Source organism: Python bivittatus, unplaced genomic scaffold, assembly GCF_059951505.1.
Source record: "Python bivittatus isolate LINGU-HERP-01145 unplaced genomic scaffold, Pbiv_v1 ctg000690_np1212, whole genome shotgun sequence".
In the NCBI taxonomy this organism is placed as follows: Eukaryota; Metazoa; Chordata; class Lepidosauria; order Squamata; family Pythonidae; genus Python; species Python bivittatus.
The window spans coordinates 14,386,962-14,413,808 of NW_028277096.1; the positions used below are offsets into that span (position 1 = coordinate 14,386,962).

A 26,847-nucleotide genomic window follows, 5' to 3' on the forward strand; every position below is an offset into this window, starting at 1 on the left:
GACTTTGAATCAAGGGCAATGAAAATGATAATAAAACCTAGCTATTCTTTCTCCCCCCAAACTCTCCTCTTTGGTTAAAATACATCTCTGCTTTGAGCTCAGACCTATTTGTGTAGGGCCTAATGAGAAACAGAGCAGGGTGCCCCACATTTTAGGCTTTGGATTCTCTACCCCCAAGAAGATTTGCACAACCTCTCTTTAGCCTGGAGTACATAAACCTTTTGTGCCCAACAGCCACATCAATGAAACACAACGTGGCCAAGAACCATACTGGACATGCCAATGGTATCTCAGCAAGTGGGGCAATAATGTCAGTGATGGGTGGGATTGGCAGAAGATTGTGCGAGATGAATCTAGTTGATAATTGAGACTGGGTACTTGACTAGGTTGGTTGATGGTTGGCCTCTTCTTAAGTCCTAAGTGAAGGGAGGATATAAAAAATAATAATAAAAAACACTTCTGTGTCTTCTTTGTAAGGTGATCCTTATTCAGATCAGCTAGTGCTTTATTCTGGTTCTTTCCTCTCTACTTTGCATTTATCCCATTTTTAAACAATTACTTTTCAACTGTTTATACTTTCATACCCTCCAGCAACAAGAGTTCTTATGCCAGTGTTTCCTAATTATTGTCTCCCAAACAGATAATTTAAAAAAAGAGATACAAGCCCTGCCTTCAGATTCCCCATCTAGATGGACAACACACTCAAGGACTCAAAGGTTGGCAACTTGGTGCCTTCCATAAGTTTTGGACCACAGTCCTTTATTATTGACTGTGCTGCTTTGGGTTTAAGAGAACTGAAATCTAAAACCTTTGGAGGAGAACTGTTGACTGTCTGCCTACACAAGGATTGTTGTTCCAGGCCAGAAACAGTGATATGGATTATGCAGACACTTTCATGTAACTCAGGCTGGGCTGATCTCCCTTTCTGGAGTTGTTGCTTAAATAACAATTGGTAGATCCTACTTCTTAGGATGATGGGTAGGGACAAAGCATCTAGCCTGGTCATCTTCCAACAAGAACTGAGCTTTGAGCCTGGTAAGGAGAAAATCAAGTTCTTGTAGCCGATCTTTCTCCATTCAATGTGAGGGACCCATCCAATGTGAGGGACCCATTCAATGTGATGTCCTTCATCATACACACACACACGCACACATACACACACAAAGTGTGTATGAAAAGGGAGAGACAGAGGCAGACAAACTATTCAGGGATGATAAAGCTATATAGTGAGAATGCTGCAATGGTGTTATTATGTATGAACTTGGGGGTAGCAGTGTGGACGATGGTTGCAGACACCAGTAGAAAGGAAGCCATGTGTTACGTCATGCAACCAAATACTGTGTAAAATAGTGTTGTCCAAACTTGGCCACTTTAAGATGAGTGGACTTCAACTCCCAGAATTCCCCAGCTGTCTTCCAAAAAACAAGCATTTTTCTGCAACGCTTTTTTTCATTTTTTCATTTTCTCTTTTCTTTTTCACTCTCTTTTAGTGTCTCTTAGTTTATTCTTGTGTTTAAAATTTTCAACAAAATTATACATATAAAAAAAGAAAAAAGACAAAAAAGACTTTCCCCTTTTATCTTACTTTTTCCTCGTAATCACAAATAATGGAGCTGTTCGAGAACCAGGCATTTCCAACATTATTATCTTTCTGAGACAAATCGCTTCAGCTAAATGGTTGTTAGTGTGCTACAACTTATAAACAGTGAAATGGAATTCTTAAATAGCACACGGCGGAGTTTGGGGAATGAGTCAAGGACTTCATCTTTCTCTGTGAAGCTAAGCTCCAGATTTGTATCCATAAACATATTTATCAAATGCATTAGCAGTACCAAATGAAACCCACTGATCTCAAAGGAAAAAGCAAATGCAAACACGGATGGAGGATGGAAAAAGAAGTCCTTAATAGTTCTGGGAAGTTGGCAATTTTAGCAAATGTTTTCCATTATCACTAAGGTTTGCATGGCCGGGGGCAGCCAACGAAGAGAAGACATAGTAATCTAGCAGCCGGAAGAAGAAAAGATGAATGGGGTGGCACAGAGGAGGAGGTGGTGGGGCAGGAAGAAGGAGAGATAGAAGTTGCATTAGTAAGAAGAGAAAGACATGATGGTGGTGGTGGTGGAACAGATCTTGAGCCCCTTTTATTCAGTTCCAGAATGTAGAGCAGTGTATCTCGACCTTGGCAGTTTTCAGAGGTGTGGACTTCAACTCCCAGAATTCCCCAGCCAGCCTTGCTGGCTGGGGGATTCTGGGAGTTGAAGTCCACACCTCTGAAAGCTGTCAAGGTCGAGATACACTGATCTGGAGAGTAGGGTGCTACTCCCTTCAGAAGTGACTTTGCTGGCCTTGCTATACTATGATTTATGCAACTGAACATATAGCTAAATTTGTGGGACCTGTCCGGAGAACAAGATTGCCACTTATTGATCCATCTTTACTTTTAAAAATCAAGCACAGAAACTGAAATTGTACCTGGAAGCAAAGGCAGGCATGGAGAGAAAGACAGGTAATATCATTTAGGTGCAGCATAAGGAGACAAGCAATGCTATCTCAAAGCTCCAGAAGACCAAGTAACCATGTTCAATATAACTTCCTGGTCAGCTGGTTCTTCCTAAAAGTCTGAAAATGGGAAAGAATTCTACCTGAAGTAACACCGTTACTGGTTTACAAAGGGAGATTCCTCCATAAATGTACCTAACTAGGTTATCTGTAGTTTGTGCTTCAGTGGAAAGAAGTCCTGTGGAGACTTATATAGGAATTTAGCTCCAAGGAAGACTACTCTCACTTTCTCATTCAATTGGGAGTCTTGTTGATATTGAGAGGCAGCGGCCAGTCTCAGGAGAGGTAGCCTATTCTTATGCAATGAGCAGCGTAAGACACTGAGTTTTAGCAACATTAAAACTTTATTAATTTCAAAATCTGAAAAAAAAGAAAAAAAATCATACCACACAGTTACATTGGCTGAACTCAACTTGAAAAAGCAGCCCCATTGCAACAAGTGGAGCATCTGAATGATGGGTCTTCCAACAAAGACTTGTGAAGCTTATTCTTTTATCCTTTGCCACTATCAACCATCACACATTCTTTTCCATGTCATCTTAGCCTTCCTTTAACCAGTTAGGTTGCTGGGACAAATGTGATTTGCTGCAGGGCGGCTGATTGTGAACATTCTTATCACTGATTACGATCCTCCAATCTCTGTCTGATCTGATCTTGATGAATTGCTTCCCAGTTCTATTCATCAGTGCATGACTTTAGCATATAGCCAGTTGGAACCCCCACCCTTCCATTCCCAGGCAGTGCTAAAGTTGTTTTCCCAGACCTATTTCAGCCTGAGAAACTCACTGGTGATTTGGAGCAGATCCTTCTCTTTTAGCCCAAGAGCACGTCTGGTGCAGTTGTGAGGGTGTTGGACTAGGAATGGGTAGACTAAGGGTCACTGAATGACTTGGATTAGTTGCTTTCTCTTAGCCCTATCTCACAGATTGTTGTTGGGAAAATACAAGTAGGGACTGCTAATGTATATTTGCTGCTCTGTGCTCCTGAAGGAAAGGCAGGGTAGAAATCAAATAGATAAATAATGTAAGTCAACATGTTGTTGATTCCATTAAAAGAAGCACCTGTGTGCATGCACAAGAGTTTATTGGCTCACCAAAATCAATCTGACGGCTTATGGTTCCATTCAATGCATCAAATGAATTGGGGTGTTCAATTCAAAAGGGTGACTCGAGTGAATCGGAGCTTCATCCAGCCCTAGTAAATTGTTAGCATGTCTGTGTCTAAGATAATCTTTCACAACAAAAGCACTGTTGACAAAATCAGGGCTCGTGAGTGTTAGGTTTCAGGAAGCGTGATTTCCACCGAGGATGAAAAGAAATATCTTCACGATAACAGTAGTGCCACAAAAGAATCAATTACTTAGAGCAGATTAAAAGAATGGGGAGGGGAGCTGGCGGGGGGGTTAAATTTGGAATTTGTAGGCATGTCACAGCTAATCACAAAATAACTATTTTAATGAATACTGCCAGTTACAAAGCACATTTTTATTGGAAGACAAACTGGTCAACTTGTTCTTGTCATCCCCTCAAGGCCTTCAGGGATAAACTGTCCCCTCCAGATTTAACTTTGTGTTTTCTTGGATACTTGAGTGGGATACCCTTCAGAACAGAGCACTGAGCTGCATCCACTTCTGAGAAGTCCTCTGAGCATTCTTGTGGCATCTCCATGAGCCCCAGAGGCATCCTCACAAATAGAGATGCTGTTAAAAGCTGACACTTTGTCCATTTCTTTTTTTAATTAGAAGAACCTAATTAGATTAATTAAAAGAATCTTAAGTAGAAGAATCGTTAACAAGTTAGCAGGGAGCTTCTCATGCACCAAAGGAGGGGTCTGCAGGCACAACGATGCTCACAACCATCAGATTGTCTATTTCTGATTTAGACTTCTATCGCAATAGATGTTCTCCATGAACAGCTGGACCTCTAGTTCTTGGGAATGGAATAGTCAAAACAAAATAATAAAGCTCTTTTTTATTCCTCAGGACACCAGCTATGATTGGATGTTCTTTTGTGGTGAACCGGAAGTTCTTTGGGGAAATCGGTCTTCTCGATCCAGGGATGGATGTTTATGGTGGAGAAAACATAGAGCTTGGAATCAAGGTTGGTGAGATGTTTACAATGAAGTGATTCTTCTTCCCGATGTAGCATAGTAAGAGCCAGTAAGTTTGAAATCTGATTCTTCTTCCTGGACCATGCTTTTTGTAAATAAGTGGTCTCTTTCCTTAATAAGTTTAAGTCTTTTTAATTTTAAATCTTTATATTTAAAATTGGTTTTTTTCAGATTGCTTCTCAAGGGTCACATAAGCTGCAATCCTAAACCTCCTGAAGAACTTGGTGGTGTTTCTGCATAAATATACATAATTGATATGCATGTGAATGTCTCTAAAGAAATATTAGCTAGTATCAAGTTTTGTCAGAGATCAAATCCATATGATCCTAAATCCTAGGGTTTCCTTAGCTATCACTCCAGTGGAGTAAAATGGTCACTGTTTTCTTCACTGTGAATCTGAGGCACACATTGGTCTTCTAGCAGATTTGTGTTAATCTAATTAATCATGAAAGCCCAATTAGATTTCTTTTAGCATTCAGGGGTGTGGTTAGAAAGTAGTCGCACTTCCATCCCACATTTTGATGACCAAATAGGGAGACCTTTTGCACACCTCAAGAGAAATATGCAGATTAGAAGCCTGATTTTGTTTCATTTAAAATATTTTTATTTCACCTGTCAGGTACCATACCTGTGTGTAGCATACAGCAATACACTGAAATATTGTGGCTGTATGCAGACAACCTATTTAAGCAGTGTATGGAAGGAACTCATTTTCAGGGTTTGTTCAAGTTCCTGAACCATAAATTAAACAAATGAGCTCAGTTTGTATGCTCAGTCATACAAACAATTTAGCTCAGACAAACCATTTAACTCAGTCATAAACACAATAACTAAGGTTAGCAGCATAAGAATAGCCTGTTGTTTGACTGCATCTGCTAGATCTTTACCTGACCTGGTTAAGTGGTTTTCTATGAACACAGCCAAGGTCATATCCTGGGGCAATCTGTCTTTCATGGTTTTCACTTCTTTACTGCTTCTAGTTTCCTCCTCTTTCTTCTGTCCAATCTGTTACTATGGATTGACATACTTCCATTGACATAGTACCAGAGTCACTAGACAGAGATAGGCAGCCATATTGAATGAATGAATGAATGAATGAATGAATGAATGAATGAATGAATGAATACCATGCTATATTACAGAAAAGGACAAACTGTGAGCCTGTGATACTGAAATGGGCCTAACTGAATCATGACCTTCTCTTCTCTTCTCTTCTCTTCTCTTCTCTTCTCTTCTCTTCTCTTCTCTTCTCTTCTCTTCTCTTCTCTTCTCTTCTCTTCTTTCTCTCTCTCTCTCTCAAATGCGGTAATGGAAAATATTTCAGTGAGCATCTTAGGTTTTCTTTTGATTGTGGAAGGGTTAGGGAAATGGGATCAATGTTGAGATTTCCAACAGGAGTTGCCTACTGCATAAATGGGAGAAGCCTAAATCTCCTACATTTCTTTATTTGTCTATTCATTCATTCTTCCATGTTTAACCCACCCTTCCTCCAAGCGTCTCCAAGGTGTACAGTGTAATTAAATAAATAGCCATACAATGGGAAGGTTATTTATTTAATTACTTACACTAATTTAATATATACCATACCTTTAGGACATGGTATATAAATGTTATAAATAATGATAAAATTGAACAGTTCCTTCAGTGTGACATATGTACTTGAGAGGCAGAAGGCTGAGCGTTATATGGGCTGGCTTAAGATGACTTTTTGAATTTTATAACTAGGGACTAGAAGCTGTGTTTTCTCTCATCACAAGTTGGCTTTCTAAGCTAAGGGTAGATATAATATTTCCATACTAGCTTGAGAACTATTTCAACTTCCCTGAAAAAGTGCGTGCAATTTGATGTTAGAAGTGGGAAAAATGTAAAGCATTCCAGCTTTGGCCTGTCTTCAAGGGAGGACCATTCCCAGTACAACTGGGAAAATCCCACTGAAAACTGAAGTAGCTCTTCCAAGATTGGATTGGGACATTCCAACATTTTGCCTCCCTCTATTTAATGTACATTTCTCATATTACACATTTTTAAATATCATGTTTTACCTAACATGCATCTTTTTACAAGCTTTCCCTTTCCTGTGAGTTTTGAGCAGGACACTAAGAACTGAGCTAGCAAAGTCTTCAGTTTCAGGAAACCTGTCACTGTAATGACCCCAGTCAAGGGTCACACAACAGAAATTCCATGGCCTGGAGTTCAAGACATGGAATAATGGTGGAGTCCCTGGGGTTCCCTGAGCTTGGTTGTTTTCTTGCAGATGTTTCGTTACCCAACTAGGCAACATCTTCAGTGCTAGAAGGGAGTGGGGTTTGTTCTCTGTTTATATACAGTGGCATGCCCTGCCAGTGTTGGTGGGAGTGTCGGGGAGGGATGGGGGTGCCTCTCAGGGCATGCCATAGTATATAAACAGAGAGCAAACCCCACTCCCTTCTAGCACTGAAGATGTTACCTAGCTGGGTAACGAAACGTTTGAAGAAAACAGCCAAGCTCAGAGAACCCCAAGGACTCCACAGTTCAACCCTGAGCTACACATATTCGCTTCTATTGGTACATGGAATAATGGATTTAATTTACAGGAAGGCAGATTATGATATGATTCCAGGAGAGACTAGGCATATGTCAGAGATCTTTTCATCTGGATTCCTGCAATAAGCAGGCAGTTGGTTGAAATAGGCCCTTCCAACTCTATGATTCTATGAACTGTTGATTAAATTACTGGAAAAAACTTCCTAACAGTAGAATAGCTCAACAGCAAAACTGATTACACAGCAAGATGATGAGCACCACTGAATGAGTTCAAGCAGAGGTTAGACAACTATACCTTGGGGATGCTTTAATTTGGATATTTACACTGAGGAGAGGGTTGGAGCTTTTATTTTTGAAGAGTTTTTATCCCGCCTTTATTATCTTTATAAATAGTGACGAACATACCTAATACTTCTTCCTCCTCCCATATTCCCCACAACAACCACCCTGTGAGGTGAGTTGGGCTGAGAGAGAGGGACTGGCCCAAAGTCACCTGGCCAACTTTCATGCCTAAGGTGGGTCTAGCACTCACCATCTCCTGCGTTCTAGCCTGGTGCCTTAACCACTAGTCCAAACTGGCTCTCAATGGCCCTTTCCAACCTAAAGACTCTGTGAAATAGTTGTCTCTTTGCGAACTCTCCATTTGTTGAGATGGCAAACCAACTGCCTGTTTCCTTCTTGGCCCCTTCTTCATTGATCAGATACAGCTTTGTCCTGAATGGGAAACAAATCTTACAAAATGTTTCACCCAGTGAGGAGAAGAGTAAGGAAGCGCATTATAATCCTTAATCATCAACTGAAGTGAACAACCGTCACATAGAAGAATGAACAGAAGGAAAAAAAAGTTCTTGATACAAAGAACCAGGCTTTGAAGCTAATGGGCTTCAGTGCCAGATAGCTGGCTCTGACTGATCGTTAGGAGACTGTTCTTGATAGTAAGAGCCATTCAGCGACAGAACCAACTTCCTTGACAGCCAGCGATGGCCTTCTGTGACCTCCACCTCAACAATTTGATATTATTAGATTACACTATTACAATCAGTGCTCTGAAGGCTATCTATGGCCAATTACATCCCATCTGCAACCCAGAGAAAACTTTCCAATTAGGCTGCCAAAGCAGCAGGATCCATCTTCAGTGGCATGAGTTTTAGTGAGGGTTTCCCCCCCCCTAAAATAAGCAAAATAAATGCAACCGACTTCCCACCCCAGCCCCTGCTCTCAAACGTACTCCCACACGTCAGGCTGAAAATGAGTTCAGGCCTTGCAAGCAACGGTGGTTATCTGTCTTTAACAGCAATTAAAATGTCAGGCTAATCTTCTAGGTCATAAATCTAGTTTAAGTTCATATACATTTAGGTTTTCTTACCAAGCAGACTATGAACAGGGCCCAGCAGCAAGAGAGAACACAGGGAGTCCTTCTTTAGCAACCATAATTGGGACCTGCAACTCAGTCATTAAGCAAAGCGGTTGCTAAGTGAAACCACAACTGTGCTTATGATCTTGCTTCAACTTTCCTTTGCTTTACAGACCTGTGAAGGTCATAAATGTGAAGATTGGTTACAAATTACTTTCTCATCACCATAATAAATGCAAATGGTCATTAAACGAGGCAGTCGCTCAACAAGGACTACCTGTAGTCCAGATAATGGGGCACAATATCAGGAAGCAACCTGACAACAAGGAAGGTTTCATGACAAGAATCGTGACAAGCCATTCTCAACTACAATTTCCTCTTGGCTTGCAATTTCCCCATAATTTAACTCCTCTAATTTGGTTGCTAGTTTTTCATTATCATACTCTGTCCATCCCAAGACATTCAAACTCTCTTTTGACTGAAAACAGGCAATTTTAAGTGACATAGCTTGAAAAGATTTGCACTGATTTCAATGAACATGGGGATGCTTTATCTCTATCAGGAGTACCTGGTTGTTTTATGTGTATTGTGTGTGTGTGTGTGTGTGCGCGTGCACGCTTCAAAAAGCAAGATGGTGGCTGAAACCAGGCAATTGAAGCCCCATACCTTTTTTTACATGTGTCATGTACATGACACATTTTTTAAAAAAAGAGAGACAGAGCTTTGATCGTGCAGTTGTGGGAGGAATCTTGACTTTTTTGACCCTCCACCCCCACAAATGCATCTCATCCCCAGATCTTATCCCCAGTGATATGCTATTTTGCTGAAATAGGAAAGGGTCACAGCTGTCTTGTTTTTCCCATGCTAATCAATGAAAGATGAAAGGCCAGTTTTAACATCTGGATCCATGCAATGACTTTAACCTCTGGATCCAGAGCAGATTAATCCTTTTGTAGAGCGCCAGCTTTTTCTGATGAAATGAATTGGGTGGTCCTTGTACACCTGTCTTTAAAATAGATAGTGCTGAATCTCCTACCTATCCAGTTCAGAATATAGTGATGGTCAAGTGACACTTCTGCAGCATCTAATATTGAGCGATGCAATGAAACACCCTTGAGCTAATGAGGATTAGAGGAAATATATTAATCCGCTGAGCATTCAGAAAAGAAGGGAGGAGAAAGTCATCAGAACCAAATCGGTAGGACTCAAGCCAAGAAACAACATTTGTTTTCTCGACTTGACATCAAGAGACTTACACAAGCGAATTCCTTTAAGAATAATTTAGACAAACTGAAACAGGTTCAGAGAAGGACAATGAGGCAGATCAGAAGATCAGAGATGAAGTTTTGTGAAGGAAGGTCAAGGAATTGGCCATGTTTAACTCTGAGAAGGGAAAACTGCAGGGTGTCTGTAAGGAAGGACAACTAGCTTCACACATCAAACAACATGGCTTTGGTTGGTTTTGATTTTGGTGTGATGTGGGCACACAGCCATTGTGGTTTTCTTTGACTTTGAATGTGTTTTATGAACTCGGTCATTCTTGTTTGTAAAGCATAGTACACAGCTTAGGATATGATGCGAACCAAGACAAAGGCTTTTTTAACAAATCAAGGTTGAGCTAACCATGACTTAGCATGATACATAAATTTCATCATGTATTAAAGATAGAGAGCAATCAAGGTTAACAAGATAAACTAAGAGCTCAAATCAACCTACTCGTCGGATGCTAGTATTGCTTCAATGCAAGGGAGTCACAACAAGAGATCTTAGGTTGGAAATCTTTCAGCTTGACTTGGTCTCTTCTTCAAAGCAGGAAATGCTATGGAATAGCAATGATTTCAGTTCTCTTCCATCAGCCCCTGAGATGTTCCAAATGTTAGGGATTGTTTTACTTACAAGGAGGAGGGGAAAAAAAAAAGAAAAGAAAACCAACCATAAAAGAGTCTCCCAAATGTTGCTTGCTATTTTTAAGCCATTTTATCATTCAACTGATGGGAGTTCATATATCACTGTTGAAGCATAGGCGAAGCGAAATATAAGGAAGGCCTAATCAAGCTGTTTGCAAGCCATGTTGATTTTATACTTATGCTCATTCATAAACATGCCCACTCCTATTCCTGCACTATTTTGTATTAGTTTTTTTTTATTACACAGCCTTATAAAACTTTGTATCCTTAATATATTTTCTCTCTAAATATTTTATTTATTTTTTATTTATTTGCTTATTTATATTTCAAATTTAGATACTGCCCATCTCATAAGGAAGTGACTCTGGGCAGTTTACAATAAAAACAACAAATAAATATGTATTTCTAAAGGTATTTTATCTAGATGCATTAATTTTTAGGTGGGTTTGGTGTTTTCTTTGAGTGGAAAATAGAGCCTCCCATAAGTCAAGCTTGACTCTGTATGGATGCACCCATGAAGATTTCTTGGCAACAATGGAGAAATGGCTTACCACTGCCTTCTTCCACATCCCCCCCCCCCCAAATTTCTAGTCTAGCATAAAGCCTGTCCAGCCCTGGGATTTTCTGGTGGTCTCCCATCCAAGCATTAACCAGATCCAACCCTGCGGTGGTTTTTGAAGTTGATACCCACGGTATTTTGAGTGGACCATTCAATATTGTAATATTCAGGGAAACACAAAAATTGAAATAGAGATACAAACAAAGCTGCATATTAGCTCAGGAAGTATAGGCAAGATTAGTCCACTTTGAAATATAGACCAAATAAAACTACCGATGAACATTTCTGTTTGAAAGGCAGTTATGAAGCTGTAGTAACTGACAAGCTGGAACGGTGCAGGCATTACCTATGATCCTTAATTGGCCACGATAGACAGGCATGGAAAACCCATTTTGAAATATGCCAAATTCAAGTGTGGGTTGTCCAGATCTTAAGACATACAAATAGCACCGCTCAGTTTGATCTACAGTGTAACAAGAGGAAAAAAATGAATATTTAGGGATGGACACTGTTTGTCTTGTTAGCTCTGATGCAGACTACCTATTTTTTGTGCCAGGAGTGGGAAAGTATTATATTATTGTGCAATCTCAGATGTTATTGTGAATCACTAACAATAAAAGCATACTCCAAAGCTCAGAAAATGCCAGAAGGTTCAGATTGTATTATTTGCTTATTCCAAGAAGCTTTTATGCTACTTCAATAAACTCTTGCCAGTCTCAGCCCACAGTCTCCCACGCAAATTCTGAAGGGAATTTGATGCCAGCTGTTTGGCTCATGATTGTAGAAAAAGGATGTGTGGCAGCTGAATATTTGCATAGCGCCCCTCCTTCCTGAAATCTCCTTTAAGGACTCCACCCTCACTGATTGATGAGCCGGCCCTTGTGGATAGGGCTTGGCTGAGACAGAGGGTGTGGTAGCGGTGAAGAAGAGAAGAGGGAAGGGAAGGGAAGGGAAGGGAAGGGAAGGGAAGGATAGGAAAGAAAAGAAAAGAAAAGAAAAGAAAAGAAAAGAAAAGAAAAGAAAAGAAAAGAAGAAAAGGAGAGTGGGGAAATAAGGCCGAGAGCAAAACATTAAGAACTTCAAGAGCTGCAGCTCCCAAGACACCAGAGGAAATCAGAAGTAGCAGCAAAAGGAAGGGAGTGATGGTGGAGTAGCATCAATGTCCAGAAACATCAGAAGATGATGAGCTGTCACTAGGAGCCTCAGGTTCTGGCATTTGAAGATGGCTCAAAATGCCAGCCAGCAGCCCAGTTACAGGCAATTCCAAGCAGTCGAGACACCAGGACATTCATTACTTGAGGTCTTGGAAAAACAGGCAAGGGAGAGGTAACTGTAGGGGGTTGCTTAGGGCACAAACCACCACCTGAAAGCCCAGGACACTAGTTCCTTTGGGAAGAAGGCCCAGGATGAAAGCCGCAGTCTTCCAAGAATGGCTTACTCAGTTGCTCATCCAGGAGGCCTACTGCGAACATCAGACAAGTTCAACCCTTTCGCTTGCACCCCATTATTGTTAGCAGGCTATGGATGTATCTCTAGGGGAGGTAGTATGGTCTAGGAAAGGCCAGGAAAGGAAGGGCTAAAGGAAAAGAACAATATAGCATAGCCTCTGTTAGAGGCGGATGGAGCTGTAGACTACTAAGGAATAAAACTAATGAAGCAATGTCATCTTATGGGACCTTGGAGGTGTGTCTTCCCAGTGGGGGCCCATTACCTATGCTATACGGATGATCTTGAGCTTGCAGGCCTTAGGAAGGGAGTCAAGAGAAGTGGAGTCCCAATCAGATCAATTATAGTGAAGAAGAGGAAGCAGAAGCAGGAGCAGGAGCAGGTTTATTGCAGCCCATAAAACACCTTACATACATAAAACTGATATTGATTAGCCAATTACGTAAGCAGAGCACATCTTACATCTTACATGACAAAATCTAGCCACACTTAAGGAAATGGAACCATTGGAATCTGAAAGTAAATATTTTACATAAAGCTGGTCAAAGTGACCAGGATATTTAATTACATGTGGGTTAACAGTTCCCAGTGAGCGTCAGTGTAAAATGGACCGTATAATAAAATACGTCTCGTGGTTTCACAGACCCCTTCACTCCATGAGTAAAATCTGGATTTCAGTGGGATTTTCCTTCTAAGGCCGCTGATAGAAGCATCTTGGAATGTTATATAATAGTGTATTTTAATTCTGGTAGCTGTTTTATTAGCTTAGTTAGTTGTTAATGTTATGTGTTTTTGTCCTTTATGTTTTGTGTCTGTGGTTGGTGATTTCTGTATACCGCCCAGAGTCATGTTGTTGAGTTGGGGGGGGGCATGTAAGTGCTTCAAATAAATAAACAAGTAAACAAATGGATGAGATAAAATCATAAATTGTAGAGTTGGAAGAGGCCATTCAGATCATTTAATCCTATGTTTCTCAACCTCAATAACTTTAAGATGCATGGACTTGAACTCCCAGAATTCCCCAGCCAGTATGCTGGCTGGGGAATTCTGGGAGTTCAAGTCCATGCATCTTAAAAATGCTGAGATTGAGAAACACTGGACTAGTCCATACATAAGATAAGAAATAGGAAGTACAATAATAAGGTATCTAATGAAGTAACCAAGACAAAAATTTGTTTTTTTATTTGATTTCTATAGCTGTCCATCTCAACAAGTGACTCTGGGCAGCATATAGACATAAAAACATAAAACAATTAAAATAATACAAATAAATATATATGTTCACTGAGTAAAACTACTGCCATAGATGTTAATATAGCCAAGAAATGGGGCCCTTAACAAACTTGGGGGGCCCAGGCCCAGGCCCAAAAATGATTATTTTGTAAGGTCTTTCTAATAAAAAAAATCCCCTTAGACAGGAATTGTGCTTTTTTTCCCCATCTCTGACTCATACAATCTCACCACCAAGCCAACAGCAGTGGTCTAAGGAGATTTTGCTGTTGTCACATGAGTTCAGACAGGACTTTGGTGTTCTTAGGCAAAACAGCCAAATCTATAAAGATTTCACCCTTTCAGAATGCTTAGAAACATTTTTTTTCATTCAGTAGGGGGTGGGAAACTGTTTAAGAGTGTAAAGAACGCTAATGCTGTGTTGAGACTTTAATCCTTCATAGAATATTTCCTTTCATTAAATATGATTTCTGCTATGAATTATGACAATCACTTTCCTTTGTCATTAGGATAATTGGAATTTAGTTTAGCTAGACCGCAGGTTCTGCTCGGGAAGAAAGGACTCCCTCCCCCCGCCAGAAAAAGTCTTCTCTTGAAAATTGGCTCAATTCTTTCATCAACAAATTAAAAATTAAATGAGTTGGAAGATAATAGATAAATAATAAGATAAATAAACCATCTAGTCCAACCACTGAATCATTTGATAGGTAGCCATCCAACCCTTCACTTGAATAATGAGGGAAAGAACATCGTTGTTCAGGAAAGACCATTTCACCACTTAAACAGCTCTTCCAATCAGAAACTTCTAACTTTCAGCCAAGCTCCTTTTTTCAGAACTGCAACTTGTTGCATCTGTTCTCATTTTCCACAGAGAACGGGATTTCTCATTCTTGTGTCTGACAACCTTTCTGATCGGTTGATTGACAATTTAGTTTTCCAAGACCATTTGACTCACCAATGATGCTGGGCAAAATCCAGATTAAAAACCACCATGGTACCTGTACCAAAACAGAAAAGGAAATGAATGAAACAGTGGGGAAACAAGGAGATGCCATAAGAAGCTGATACAAGACAACCCAGGTGGACACTTGGCAGCCTATCCCAATGCTTGGGGGAAAAGCCAAGTTTTCAGTGCTCATTTAAAGGAGGCTCAGGGTAGTTTAAACCTCTGGAGGAATGTGTTTTAGAAGGCAGACAATGTGACAGAGAAGACATGCTTCTGGGGTGCTAACAGATGGTATTGATTAATGTAGTGTTTCTCAACCTCAGCAACTTTACAATGTGTGGACTTCAACTCCCAGACTTCCCCCCGCCAGTAAGTTGAAGTCCATGCATCTTAAAGTTGCTGAGGTTGAGAAACACTGGCTTAATGGAAAGGACATGAAGTGTGTCCACTGTCAGATTTTATGGGACTGGTAGAAACAATGAGAGAGAGAGAGATAATCTCCAATATAACTGGCCCTGTGCTACGAAGGGCTTTATTGATGATTGCTATCATATCTTCTCTGTGTCCTCTCTTTTCTAAGTTAAACATGCCAGATTCCTTTAACTTTTTCTTAAAGGGCTTGGTTTCCAGGCCTATTATCATCCTGGTAGTTTTCCTCTAATCCCACTCCAGTTTTTCCATGTCACTTTTAAAATACAGTGAACCGAACTAAACACTGTATTCATCTGTGGTCTAACCGCTAGACAAATTCCTCCAGTAGATAACTATTTTGGTAAACCCTGATTGCCACCTCTGTGACACCATAATTTCTCTGGCTGTTGATTCAACACAGCACACAGCTCAAACAGGCTGAAACTTTGTTAAGTTGATTTAATGTCTGGCTTTTTAACCAAGCACTTGTTCAGATCAGTTCCATTTTGAGCGATTAATGTATTGACAAGTTATCCTGAAAATACATTTCTCCCAAAATTGTATTAAAATGTGAGCTGAATTAACAAAAATGGCAAAGGAAGGAAAATACTGTCTTTCTCTTCCTTACACAATTTGTATTGTGCCCTTCCAGTCGAAAAGGATGTTCTCAGGTTAGATAACATAGTAGGAAAAATTAAAATTTCCCAATAAAACAAGAACAAAAGAGCAGGATATTCTATTGGCTTTGCTAAGAGATCAGCTACCTTTGACATCTCCAACTCCCCCTTTCAGTAGAAGTGTCTGCAGAGAGGGATCAGAAAGGTCAACATGTTGGCCATAACTACACAAAACCCTTTTTTTAATGCCTGCCACTCTGTAACACACAAATAAGGAGCAGAACTTCAACCACATGATCGTGGCCACCATCATGTTGTTGTCTTTTTTACTCAACTTGTGTTTCCTTGACCTGTTTTCAGTGCTGATAGTCATTGAAGAATGGTAACATTAAGAACTGATGCTTCATTAGGCTTTTCTTTGTCCTTCTTCATCCCCTTCACCTTGATTCTCATGTCTTTGAAACTGTCAACCTAAGGACAGGAATCATTTTTCTAATGAAAGCTGAAAGTTGCTCAGGGAATTTTTTGTGTAAAAGATCAAAATGAAAAATGCTTTGAATGAGCAAACAAATCAAGGGACAGTGGTCCATTCAGATGGACAGTGGGAATTAAAGCTCTTCAGTTGGCATCTAGGGGAGTAAGGGGACATGAATTAGATATACTATGTATTCTGATCTCATCACACAAATGACATGACTTGTGTAGTTATATCAGACACTGTGATACAATTCTGGAACGGCAGCATTTGCGTGACGATGTCATCATGTATTACAATTTTGGTGGTACTGTTACTTGTCAAAAATGCCATTTTTGTAAGATGTAAGATGCATTCTCACAGCAGCATGCCACCTACCCCCATTGTTCATGCAATTATTATTGCTATTATCTGTTTTGTCAAACTTTTAATGTGGAAATTTCAAGTTAAAATTCCTACATTAAAAGTTTTACAAAACAGATAATAGCAATAATAATTGTGTGAACAATGGGGATATGTGGCATGCTGCTGTGAGAATGCATCTTACATTGTGGATCTTAGAATTCTTTGGCTGAATGCACATAGCACATCTAATCTGGATACTGAAACTGGGTTTATCTGGGTTCACATAGTATACTGGCTTGAACCATGAACTAACCCCAAAGGTTGGGTTTGCACTAAGCCACCAAAACCCACCCCAAACAAAGCCTAACCCAAAACTAGGCAAGTATAAATTCATCAGCTAGATTTTGAATCAACTGGATTATTTGACTTTGTGAGTACTGCCTTTCTGTCTCTGTCTCTCTCTTCAACTCACATATCTGTCTCCTGTCTATCAGGGTCTAACCACACATTAAAATCTCAAGTATGGGATTCAAGAGGAGCAAAGAAGAATATTTGTGGTGCATTCAGGGCTCATGTGATTTTTGCAGGTGCACAATAGCTGAGTTAAGGACCAGATAAAGTAAACATGTATTTTGCATTTTCCTAGATAAAATAGTTTAATGACTGCTGTGAGCAATGCTGTGCATGATATCCATCACTGGCTTCATTCTTTCACACACTCTGTTAGTGATGCTCTGGGGGCATTTGAACAGCTGCTTGCTTTGTCAGGAAATCAGTTTGTGTGCACACACAGACACACAGACACACACCACACATCTAGGTTTATTGCTCAGGAACACACGCACAGACTTGCTGCTCTGAAAAAAAATGGTATAATTAAAACACTTGATCATCACGTCCAACTTTCATCCAATCCTCTTGATGAAACTCTCAGTAAATTCATTTTATTTCCCAAACTTTGGAGGAAAAGTGTTAGTCTTGTGCAACACAGCTTAAAAAGAGCAATGGAAAAAAAAAAAGGATTCTCTATAGTGAGCTGAAATAGAAAATAGCTATTTTCTATTTCTGCTCACTATAGAAAACAGCAGAGATTTCCAGCCCAACATCCTACACTACATTTTGTCCAAATAATGAAAAATCACTCTGCTTCCTTTTCTTGACTCAGAGGTAGCTATTTTCTCTTGTGGTATTCACCACTAGCTAGGGTTGCAAACAGGGGCATCCATGGTGTGTGTGTGTGTGTGTGTGTGTGTGTGTGTGAGAGAGAGAGAGAGAGAGAGAGAACAAAATCACCTGTTAAACACACATTTGAAGTGCCAGCCCAGTTTTACATCTGTTGCAACTCATGTAAAAAAAAAAGGGTGAGGCTTCAGTTGCATAGTTGTGGCTACCATCTTGTCCTTTTTGACTACAGGTTGTCCTTTTTAGTGACTGCCTCATTTAGCGACTGCTCACAGTTACAACAGTGATGAAGAAGTAACTTTGTGACTGGCCCTTGCATTTACAATTTTCGCAGGTCTGTAAAGCAAAGGAAAGCTGAAGTAAGATAGTAAGCACAGTTGTGGTTTCACTTAGTGACCACTTCACTTAATAACTGAGTTGCTGGTCCCAATTGTGGTTGCTAAACAAGGACTACCTATACTTCCTGCAGATGCCACTGGTTGTAAATGCCCATGAAATCTGGCCAGCTTCCTTCTGTAAAATTTGCCACCTGAATTGCTTTTCTTCCTTAGTTGTGTCACTGAAAATTAAAGTATTATGCTGAATATCATGGATGGGTACCATTCCTCCTTTCCCTGCACTCCCAGCCCCCATTTCTGTCTGAAGTATGATAACAGCAGGATTTGATACTTATACCTATGTTAAACTTGATTATGCAGAGGAGCATTATATAATTCTATATCAATTGTAAACTCTTATATTTTGTGGAGTCCTTAGAGTTCTCTGAGCTTGGTTGTTTTCTTGTAAAAGTTTCATTACCTGGCTAGGTAACATCTTCAGTGCTAGAAGGGAGTGGGGTTTGCTCTCTGTTTATATACTGTGGCATGCCCTGCCAGTGTTGGTAGGGGTGTGGGTTTTGTTTTATTTTTTCCTTCTGGTAGTTCCTTGATTAAGATATTGTTTACTGTTTGCATGTCTGGTGGTAAACTTGGTATTAATCTCTGCTTATCTGGGTGATGATTGCTGGTGAGGAGATGTACTGGTCTTTTGTTTTCCTTTCTATTGTCTCTTTTGAAAACTATGTAGATGTTGGTTATCTCTTTGTGCCTGTTGATGGCTGCCTTGTCTGAATGCCAAGCTTCCAGGAATTCCCTTGCATTTTTGGATTTAGCTTGGTCTAAGATGCTGACAGTTTCCCAGTTGAAACTATGGTTAAGTCTGTCCATGTGTTGTGAGATTAAGGAGTTTTCATCGTGTCTTCTGGCTGCTAGTTGGTGTTCATGGATGCGCTCTGCAAGCCTTCTGCCTGTCTGACCTACATAGTGGTTGTTACAGTCTTTACACTGTATGTTGTAGATGACTCCTGTTTTTTCTTCGTGGGCTACTGGCTCTTTTGGTTTGCTTAAGGTGTGTTGGAGGGCTTTAGTTGGTTTGTGTGCTACAGAGATGCTGTGTAGTTGTAATAGTCTGTTGGTTGTTTCTGAAACGTTTCTGAAGTATGGCAGTGTGATCCTTTTCATAGCTTGTGTTGGTTGTGTTGTAGTAGGTTGAGTGGTCAGGCACTTTTTGATAAAGTTGTGTGGATATCCATTTTGTTGGAAGATGTTGTATAGGCGGTCTGTTTCCTTTTTCTGCTGTTCTGGGTTGCTGCAGTGCATTTGTGCTCATTTGAATAATGTTCTTATACAGCTCCTCTTGTGGGAGGTTGGGTTGTTACTTTGGTAATGGAGTACTTGATCAGTGTGGGTTGTCTTCCGATAGACTTGGGTTTCTAATTTGCTGTTGTTTCCTCTGCTGATGAGGATATTGAGGAAGGGTAGCGTGTTGTTGTTTTCTTCCTCTCTGGTGAATTTTATTCCTTTGAAGATGTTGATGGTTTCATCTGTCTTCTCTAGTTGTTCCTTTTTTCTTATAACAAAGGTGTCATCTACATACCAGATCCATGCTTTAGGTTGTATGTGGGGAAGTGCTATAGCTTCTAGGCATTGCATTACGGTCTTTGCTATGAGTCCTGAGAGTGGTGATCCCATGAGTGTGCCTCTGATTTGTTGGTATATTTGTCCATCAAACTGAAAATAGGTAGTGAGGCAGAGGTTGATGAGGTCCATGATTCTGGGTATTTCGATCTGCATGTATTTGGTTAGGTCGGGTGTGTTGTGTAGTACTGCTGATATGGATTCTTTTGCTAGTTCTGAGTTTATGGATGTAAAGAGTGCTGTGACATCAAATGAGACCATAATTTCATCTTCATCTATGTGTACCTCTTTGATTTTCTGGAGGTATTGCAGTGAGGAGTTGATAGGACACCTCTGGGAGATGTCCAAGCTTTTTTGTCAGTTCATTTGCTATGTTGTATGTTGGAGTCCTGGTAACGATACAATTGGTCAGAGAGGTCTTTTATATTTTTATTCTCCTTTGACTCAGATTCAGGACTGTAATGGCAGAAAGGTTCCTTCTGAAATATTTCAAGTTCTCCCTGAAGGTTCAGGGTTTTCTGTAAGTTCACTAAACTATTACAACAACAAAAAACAAATATTTTGGGGTTGGTGGTATTGCTTTTTCCCCCTTTCCTTTCCTTTCCTTTCCTTTCCTTTCCTTTCCTTTCCTTTCCTTTCCTTTCCTTTCCTTTCCTTTCCTTTCCTTTCCTTTCCTTTCCTTTCCTTTCCTTTCCTTCCCTTCCCTTCCCTTCCCTTCCCTTCCCTTCCCTTCCCTTCTTCTCCTCCTCCTCCTCTCCCCTCCTCCTCCTCCTCCTCCTCTCCCCTTCTTCCTTCCTTCCTTCCTTCCTTCCTTCCTTCCTTCCTTCCTTCCTTCCTTCCTTCCTGCCTTCCTGCCTTCCTGCCTTCCTGCCTTCCTGCCTTCCTGCCTTCCTGCCTTCCTGCCTTCCTGCCTTCCTGCCTTCCTGCCTTCCTGCCTTCCTGCCTTCCTGCCTGCCTGCCTGCCTTCCTGCCTGCCTGCCTGCCTGCCTGCCTGCTAGTTTCATGTTTTCCTCTTCATTCTGTTTTATTAAATAAAGGCATATTTAAAATAATATTGATAATTACTAAACGATCCCTCCTTCCTTCCTTCCTTCCTTCCTTCCTTCCTTCCTTCCTTCCTTCCTTCCTTCCTTCCTTCCTTCCTTCCTTCCTTCTTCTCCTAAGCAATCCCATTCTTCCCTCCTTTTGATTGGGGTAACTGAGCCTCACCTTCTATAATTGAAATGCAGTGGAGAGCTTTTAAAAACCATTTTTAAAAAAATTTACAGGACTCAGATAGTATTGGGGGCAATGCATTGATGTTATTAGAGGCAGAGGCAGAATTTTCTTCTTTTTAAAATGTTCTGTTCTCTTCTTCTTCCTTCTCCTTCTCCCTCTCCTTTGTGCATGTATTTCATTTCATTTCTTTAGGCAGATCAATTAACAATCTCTGAGACTTAATGCATCTCTTTTATTACTCCTTAGTTTTGTTCAATGAAGATCCTTAACTCAGACAACCACAATCCCACTCAGATCCCCTTCCTTGTGATTCTGGCAGCATGTAAACTGGGCTGAAAGTCTCCATTCAGAGTCTTTCCAATTTTCTTGAGGAAGTGCCTAGTATTCCAAGAACCTTTGTAGCAGGAGAGCAAAGCTTCACATCACCAGCCCTTCCATATTGTTCAAGCAGGCAGCAGTGGTTGTGGAAATAATGGGAAGGAAGAACAAGAAAATCAATGTGCTCAAAATACATGCAAAATGTTCACATCCCATTCTCACTGGTTCTTTGCCACACATATGGCTACCATCGAAATCTTTGTAGCAATGTTCTACCTTCTTTCCTTGAGGCAAGATGAAAAGCCAATCTCCAGCTTGCTCAATTGCAGAAAAGAAGCAGCAAGCACAAACTGGAGTGAGAGATTTAAGGATATACAAGTAAATAAGTAGACTCTGAAGTTCCCTTTACTTACCAGTATTTAGGCACAGGAGTGGCTCAATGATCCATCATCATTCATCCCTGACTGATGTGACTGCCATTGAAAACCTCATGGGATTTCAGAGAGGTCTCACTTATATCATATTTTTAATAGCTGGACATCTTTAGGTTAACTTGGTGAAATGTTATTAGTAGAGTAGGCATTCCAAGAAAAACGCTTAGTTCTGAGGACCATTGCATGAATGCTGCTGAGAAAAAAAATGCAATTGGAAGATGCTAAGTATCTCAATATTACCACATTTTGGAATGGAAACATTTGAGAACACACAAAAAGCTTTCTTACACCAAGAAAGGCTTGAAAGATGAGACCAATGTCTACTAGAGAAGAACTGTAGCCAATGCAACTACAAAACTTCATGGAGGATGACTATGAAAGAACTGCTCCTGGAAGTAAGTAGAAAAGGGATCAGATGAAGAAGCTTAACAGCCTTTGAATCAGGTTGGTTGGTGAAGGGTCAGCATGGGCAAATGGGGATTAGTTGTGGGTTCAGAGCAGTGTTTCTCAACCATGTCAACTTTAAGCTGTGTGGACGTTAACTCCCAGAATTCCCCAGCCAGCTGGGGAACTCTGGGAGTTGACGTCCACACAGCTTAATGTTGACAAGGTTGAGAAACACTGGTTCAGAGACTTGAGGCTATGAAAATTACATTGTGGAGCATTTCCTGCTTTGTCCTTCATTAGGGGCAGATGATTGCACAACATAGCATCTTACTGAGGCCCATTCGTTGCCCAGAATTCTGGGCAATGGTGGAAAAAAAAACATGAGATAGTGAATGGACCTAATAAGAAGAAGACTCATCCCTGATAATCAGAACTAGAAGGAATTCTTAAACTGGATCTGCCATCTTGCAACATAAGAAAAACTGAAATAATTCAACATTATCAAAACCATTGGTTTTGTTCCTGTCGCCCAGATCATTCTGCTTGTCTGAACAGTCCCTGACTCTGATCATATCTTGCTCACCATTCCCATTGCTTCTCTCCTTTCTTCCAATTCTCAGGTTTAAATATCACATTTAGTCTCCTTTTGTCAAAGCAGATGGGTTGGCTAATTCATTGATGCTGCCCTTTCTTTCAAAGCAGGGTGCAAACACAGGAAAATGAGATTGGCTTTCAGAAACCTGGATTTGAATCTCCTTGTCTTTATACCCTGCTAATTGCAAGCAGAAATTGAAGTGCAATCTGCATGCAGATATATGATGGGGGCGGGGGGGGGGGGAGAGATGTAATTCCAATCCTCTAATTGAATCCGTACTTGCTACAAGCATTTCCATTCTCCTGAAAATTGAAGGTCTGTTTCCATTGCTTCTGGAAGCCCTCTGGCTAGATATTTAGAGCCTCAGTTGGATTTACAGTGGCCACGTGCTCTATTTCATGCAAAGGACTCCACTATTTAAAGTAACAGTTTCTAACTGCATCCTTTTTTTGACCATTCTCATTCAATTTGATAGAAAGAGAATAGGTTTGCAATCCCCCCACCATCACCAAAAGAGAAGAGAATGCTGGTGAAATTCTCATCAACAGAGTATTTATGGTGTGTGGGACTGACTTAGTTACAAAATGGTTAGAGGGTATATAGGTGAATGGCATGTCTTTCATTTTACAAGCATTTCTCCAGCAGCTTCTATCCCTCTGGCTTTCTACACTTCAAGGAAAGTCATCGGCAGGGACAGTATCACGTTGCATTTCTGCACATAGAGAAATTTGTGCCGCCAGTTGCCTTCAGTAATGGACTATGTTGTAAGACACCATTATGAGAAATAGGAAAGAAATTGCCAGCATGTGAAGAACAAAACACAGAAAAAGAAGTTGCTTTGTCAGCGGGAACAACTTTAGGGAAATTGCAAGTTAGATATTGACAAGCATTAAGTTAAGGGATGGAAACGATAAGAAAAAGTCTCATTCTGATCAAGCTTGATTCCTGATTATTTCATGGACACATCTGTGTGGTTTGCTCGGCTGAGTTGTGGAAGAGGTTTTCCACTGCCTTCTTCAGGGATCCTTTTCAACTTCCAAGTCCAGCCTACAGCCCTGTTTGGAAGCATCTGAGGGCTCAAGATAAAGTTTTGAGGATTATGAAAGGCCATCTACACCAAGAATGGTTGAAAGATAAAGAACTATCAAAAGATGGAGCAGTAGCTTTTATATTAAAGCTGTGTCAAAATTCTTGAACACATTTTCTTTTAATAGCCTCACTGTGTGAGAAAGAGAAGAAAGTTATATATATATATATATTTTTTCCCAGAGAAGAAAACACTGGTGAAAATCAAATGCCCAAGGGGTGATGTTGCAATGTACTTAGTTACAAGGCATCATAAAAGTGTCTTGTCTTTCATTGCACAGTCTTAAGCAGTGAAAACCAGGGGTTGTGAGTAGATATTCAGCCTGGTATAGTGGTGGAGGTGCTAGACAAGGAGTGGGGAGACCCAAATTCTAGTTCCCACTCAGTCATAGAAACTTCCTGGGTGGCTTTTCTCGGAGTAAAGTGACAGTTACTCTCTTTCAGCCTGACTTACCTCACAGGGATGCTATTTTGAGAGAAGATAATTGAAGGCAGGAGCACTATAAACACTGTTTTGAGTTCCTGTACAAAAGGCAGGAGATATGCAGTCTTCTCTCCAATGACCTTCACCCTTCCATTCCGACACAACCGAAGGTGATGATGGAATTCTTCTTATAGGGTTTCTTTAGTTTAGGAAGAGCAGACAGCCAAGGAGGCACCAGGAAACTCACAGATGCACATTTCTGTGGCCCCAAGATAAACAAAGCCATGAAGCCATTGTCTCTAGATCTCCTTGGTCTGTATGTCAGGTCCCTTAAAATATTTCAATTTCCATCTGTCGGCATACAACCTTCACTCAGAATATCTGAGTAAGGCTGTTTCATTCCAGACTTGGAAGAAGAGTTTGTTTGTTTGATTATCATTCCATAGACATTGGTCGTGCTAATCAGTCCATCAAGACAAGTAGTCACCTTCACATCTTTGTGTCTTCTTGTATATCAGAATTGTTCTTGCTCTTGATGTGCAAATCAGTTAGACAATAGGCCAGACAAATATGGCTGATCTGTTCCAAGATTACCCCATGAAACTAGGGACAGAAAGTAATTGAAATGCCTGTCTTTCTCAGATACAATTTCAGTTTGTTTACTCCAGTGCCCTGTGATTTAACAGTTGCTGCTAAAGCAGTGGTCTTTGTAAAGTCTCCTGCATTCCACAGGCATTCTTTTGGACTTCTCTCTTTATTTTGCTCACACTTAATGGATGATTAGGAGAAAAGTGCTTCTGCATCATGCAACAATGGAATAAGTGAGGAGAAATGTGAGATATCTATCTCACTCTCTACAAGAGACATCTGGTATAATTAGCAAGCCACAGTGAATATGCTAAAAATATTTTGACAGGTTGATTTTTAGAAAACATGCTGTAATACACATACACATTCCTATTTTTCTTTTATTTTAAAAACCCTGTACCACCTCAACATCCTGGTGAGAAGAAACACCAGCTAAATTACTGCAGTTTAGACATTCAGCCCAGCTAGGAGGCAATACCTACTGTAGGTAGCCTTAGTTGATCTCAGAAAGCTAAGCAGGATCAAAAGGTTTAGGATTTGGATGGGAGACTATCAGGAAATACTCGGGCTGTAGACTGGGAAATTGAAAAGAATTCAAAACCACCTCTATCCTCTTGCCAAGAAAGCCACATGGATGTGACTATGAAGTCATCAGACATCTTCAGATCAGTGAAGATTTTATCTTTACCTATAGTTATAAGAGGTATAGATGAAATTGTTCAGTTTGCATTTAATACAAACTAGTCTGCTTTGAATTTCCCTTTCAGAACACAATTACACAAACATTTTACTTTTCTGAATTTGGTAATGCAAATTTTCAATCCAAAAATGCATCCTTTAGAGAAAAATGAATACAGAATGAGTTTGGTCACCATAGTTCTCTTTCTGTCTCAGTCACACATAGGCACCCACAGAGAGACATATTTTGGGGAGAAATGACTTGCCAAAATTAAAAGAAGAAGCTGTAAAAAGTTGTATATAGATTTTGATCCACTTTTTAAAAAGGGGGTAGAGAAACAGAATGGAACAAATGTGTGTGTGAAGGTGAATGTCATTTTAAACATAATATGAATGAGTTAAACAGATCTCCTCATTTCTGTTATACACATTTAATTAAAATATCCTCACATTTTATTTTTCTAATTTTTTAGAAAAGCAAAAGCGGGAGCACATCTGAGACACTTTTTCATGTTTGCTAGGAAACAGTGCTCCAGGCATTCTGTTTTCCTAAATAAGGCAAAACCATTTTTTTCTTTTGAAGTTCTTACCTAAAAAATGTGGTTGAAATCTGTAGTTCTCTACTTTGGAATGCAAATGTATCCAGTTCGTAGTGCTGGGATGTATTATGTATTAAGCATAATTTCCCTGAAAATCCATCACCATCAAAATGATGAGGTGACACATCATTTCATTTTCAGCTTCCCTTCCTATCATGTGTACTAATAGTGAACTCAATCCTTCAAATGCCAAGTGATATGCAAGCAGTGCAACAATTCATTTAAACCTAGGGCAATATGTTGCGTGAACCCTGATTCTTGTTTCTAATTTTTGAAACAGTTGATTAAAAAGGACCGTTTTCTGAAGCTATGCCTAGGAAGCTGGGAAAGGGTACAAGTACTGATCCATGCTGTACGTTTCTTTTGGATTTTCACCATCCATATTTAGAAGATTCTCAGAAGTAGCTAGCAGTGCCAAGAGGAAAGCTTTCCTGAGACATTTGAGTGTGGTAGGAAGGAAGGAAGGAAGGAAGGAAGGAAGGAAGGAAGGAAGGAAGGAAGGAAGGAAGGAAGGAAGGAAGGAAGGAAGGAAGGAAGGGAGGGAGGGAGGGAGGGAGGAAGGAAGGAAGGAAGGAAGGAAGGAAGGAAGGAAGGAAGGAAGGAAGGAAGGAAGGAAGGAAGGAAGGAAGGAAGGAAGGAAGGAAGGGACTTCCTAATCTATCAGTGGACAGGAATGTCCACCACCAGAGGAAAGTAGATTATAGCATTGTTCTGTTAATCAGCTACAGGAAACTCTGGAACTATTGCTATTTAGTCTCTGTAGGATTTCTGTTCTAAACTTACCTCCTTCCCTCATTTTTGTCTATCACATCCTGTAATGGTACTGTATGTGGGAATGACCTCAGGAGAGAGGAGGAAGAGCCACACACTAGTCAATGGTCAGATAAGAGGCAGCTGAGCCC

The 26,847-nt window shown here is 40.2% G+C and overlaps 1 protein-coding gene across 1 annotated transcript in view; it reads left to right on the top strand.

The window, feature by feature from the left end:
• Positions 1-26,847, top strand: part of GALNT17 (polypeptide N-acetylgalactosaminyltransferase 17) — a 233,785-nt gene that overhangs the window by 174,134 nt on the left and 32,804 nt on the right. The window contains exon 6 of the mRNA XM_088152409.1: positions 4,541-4,658. Within this exon, the coding sequence (XP_088008535.1) occupies positions 4,541-4,658 (118 nt within the window). The remainder of the gene's footprint in view (positions 1-4,540; positions 4,659-26,847) is intronic.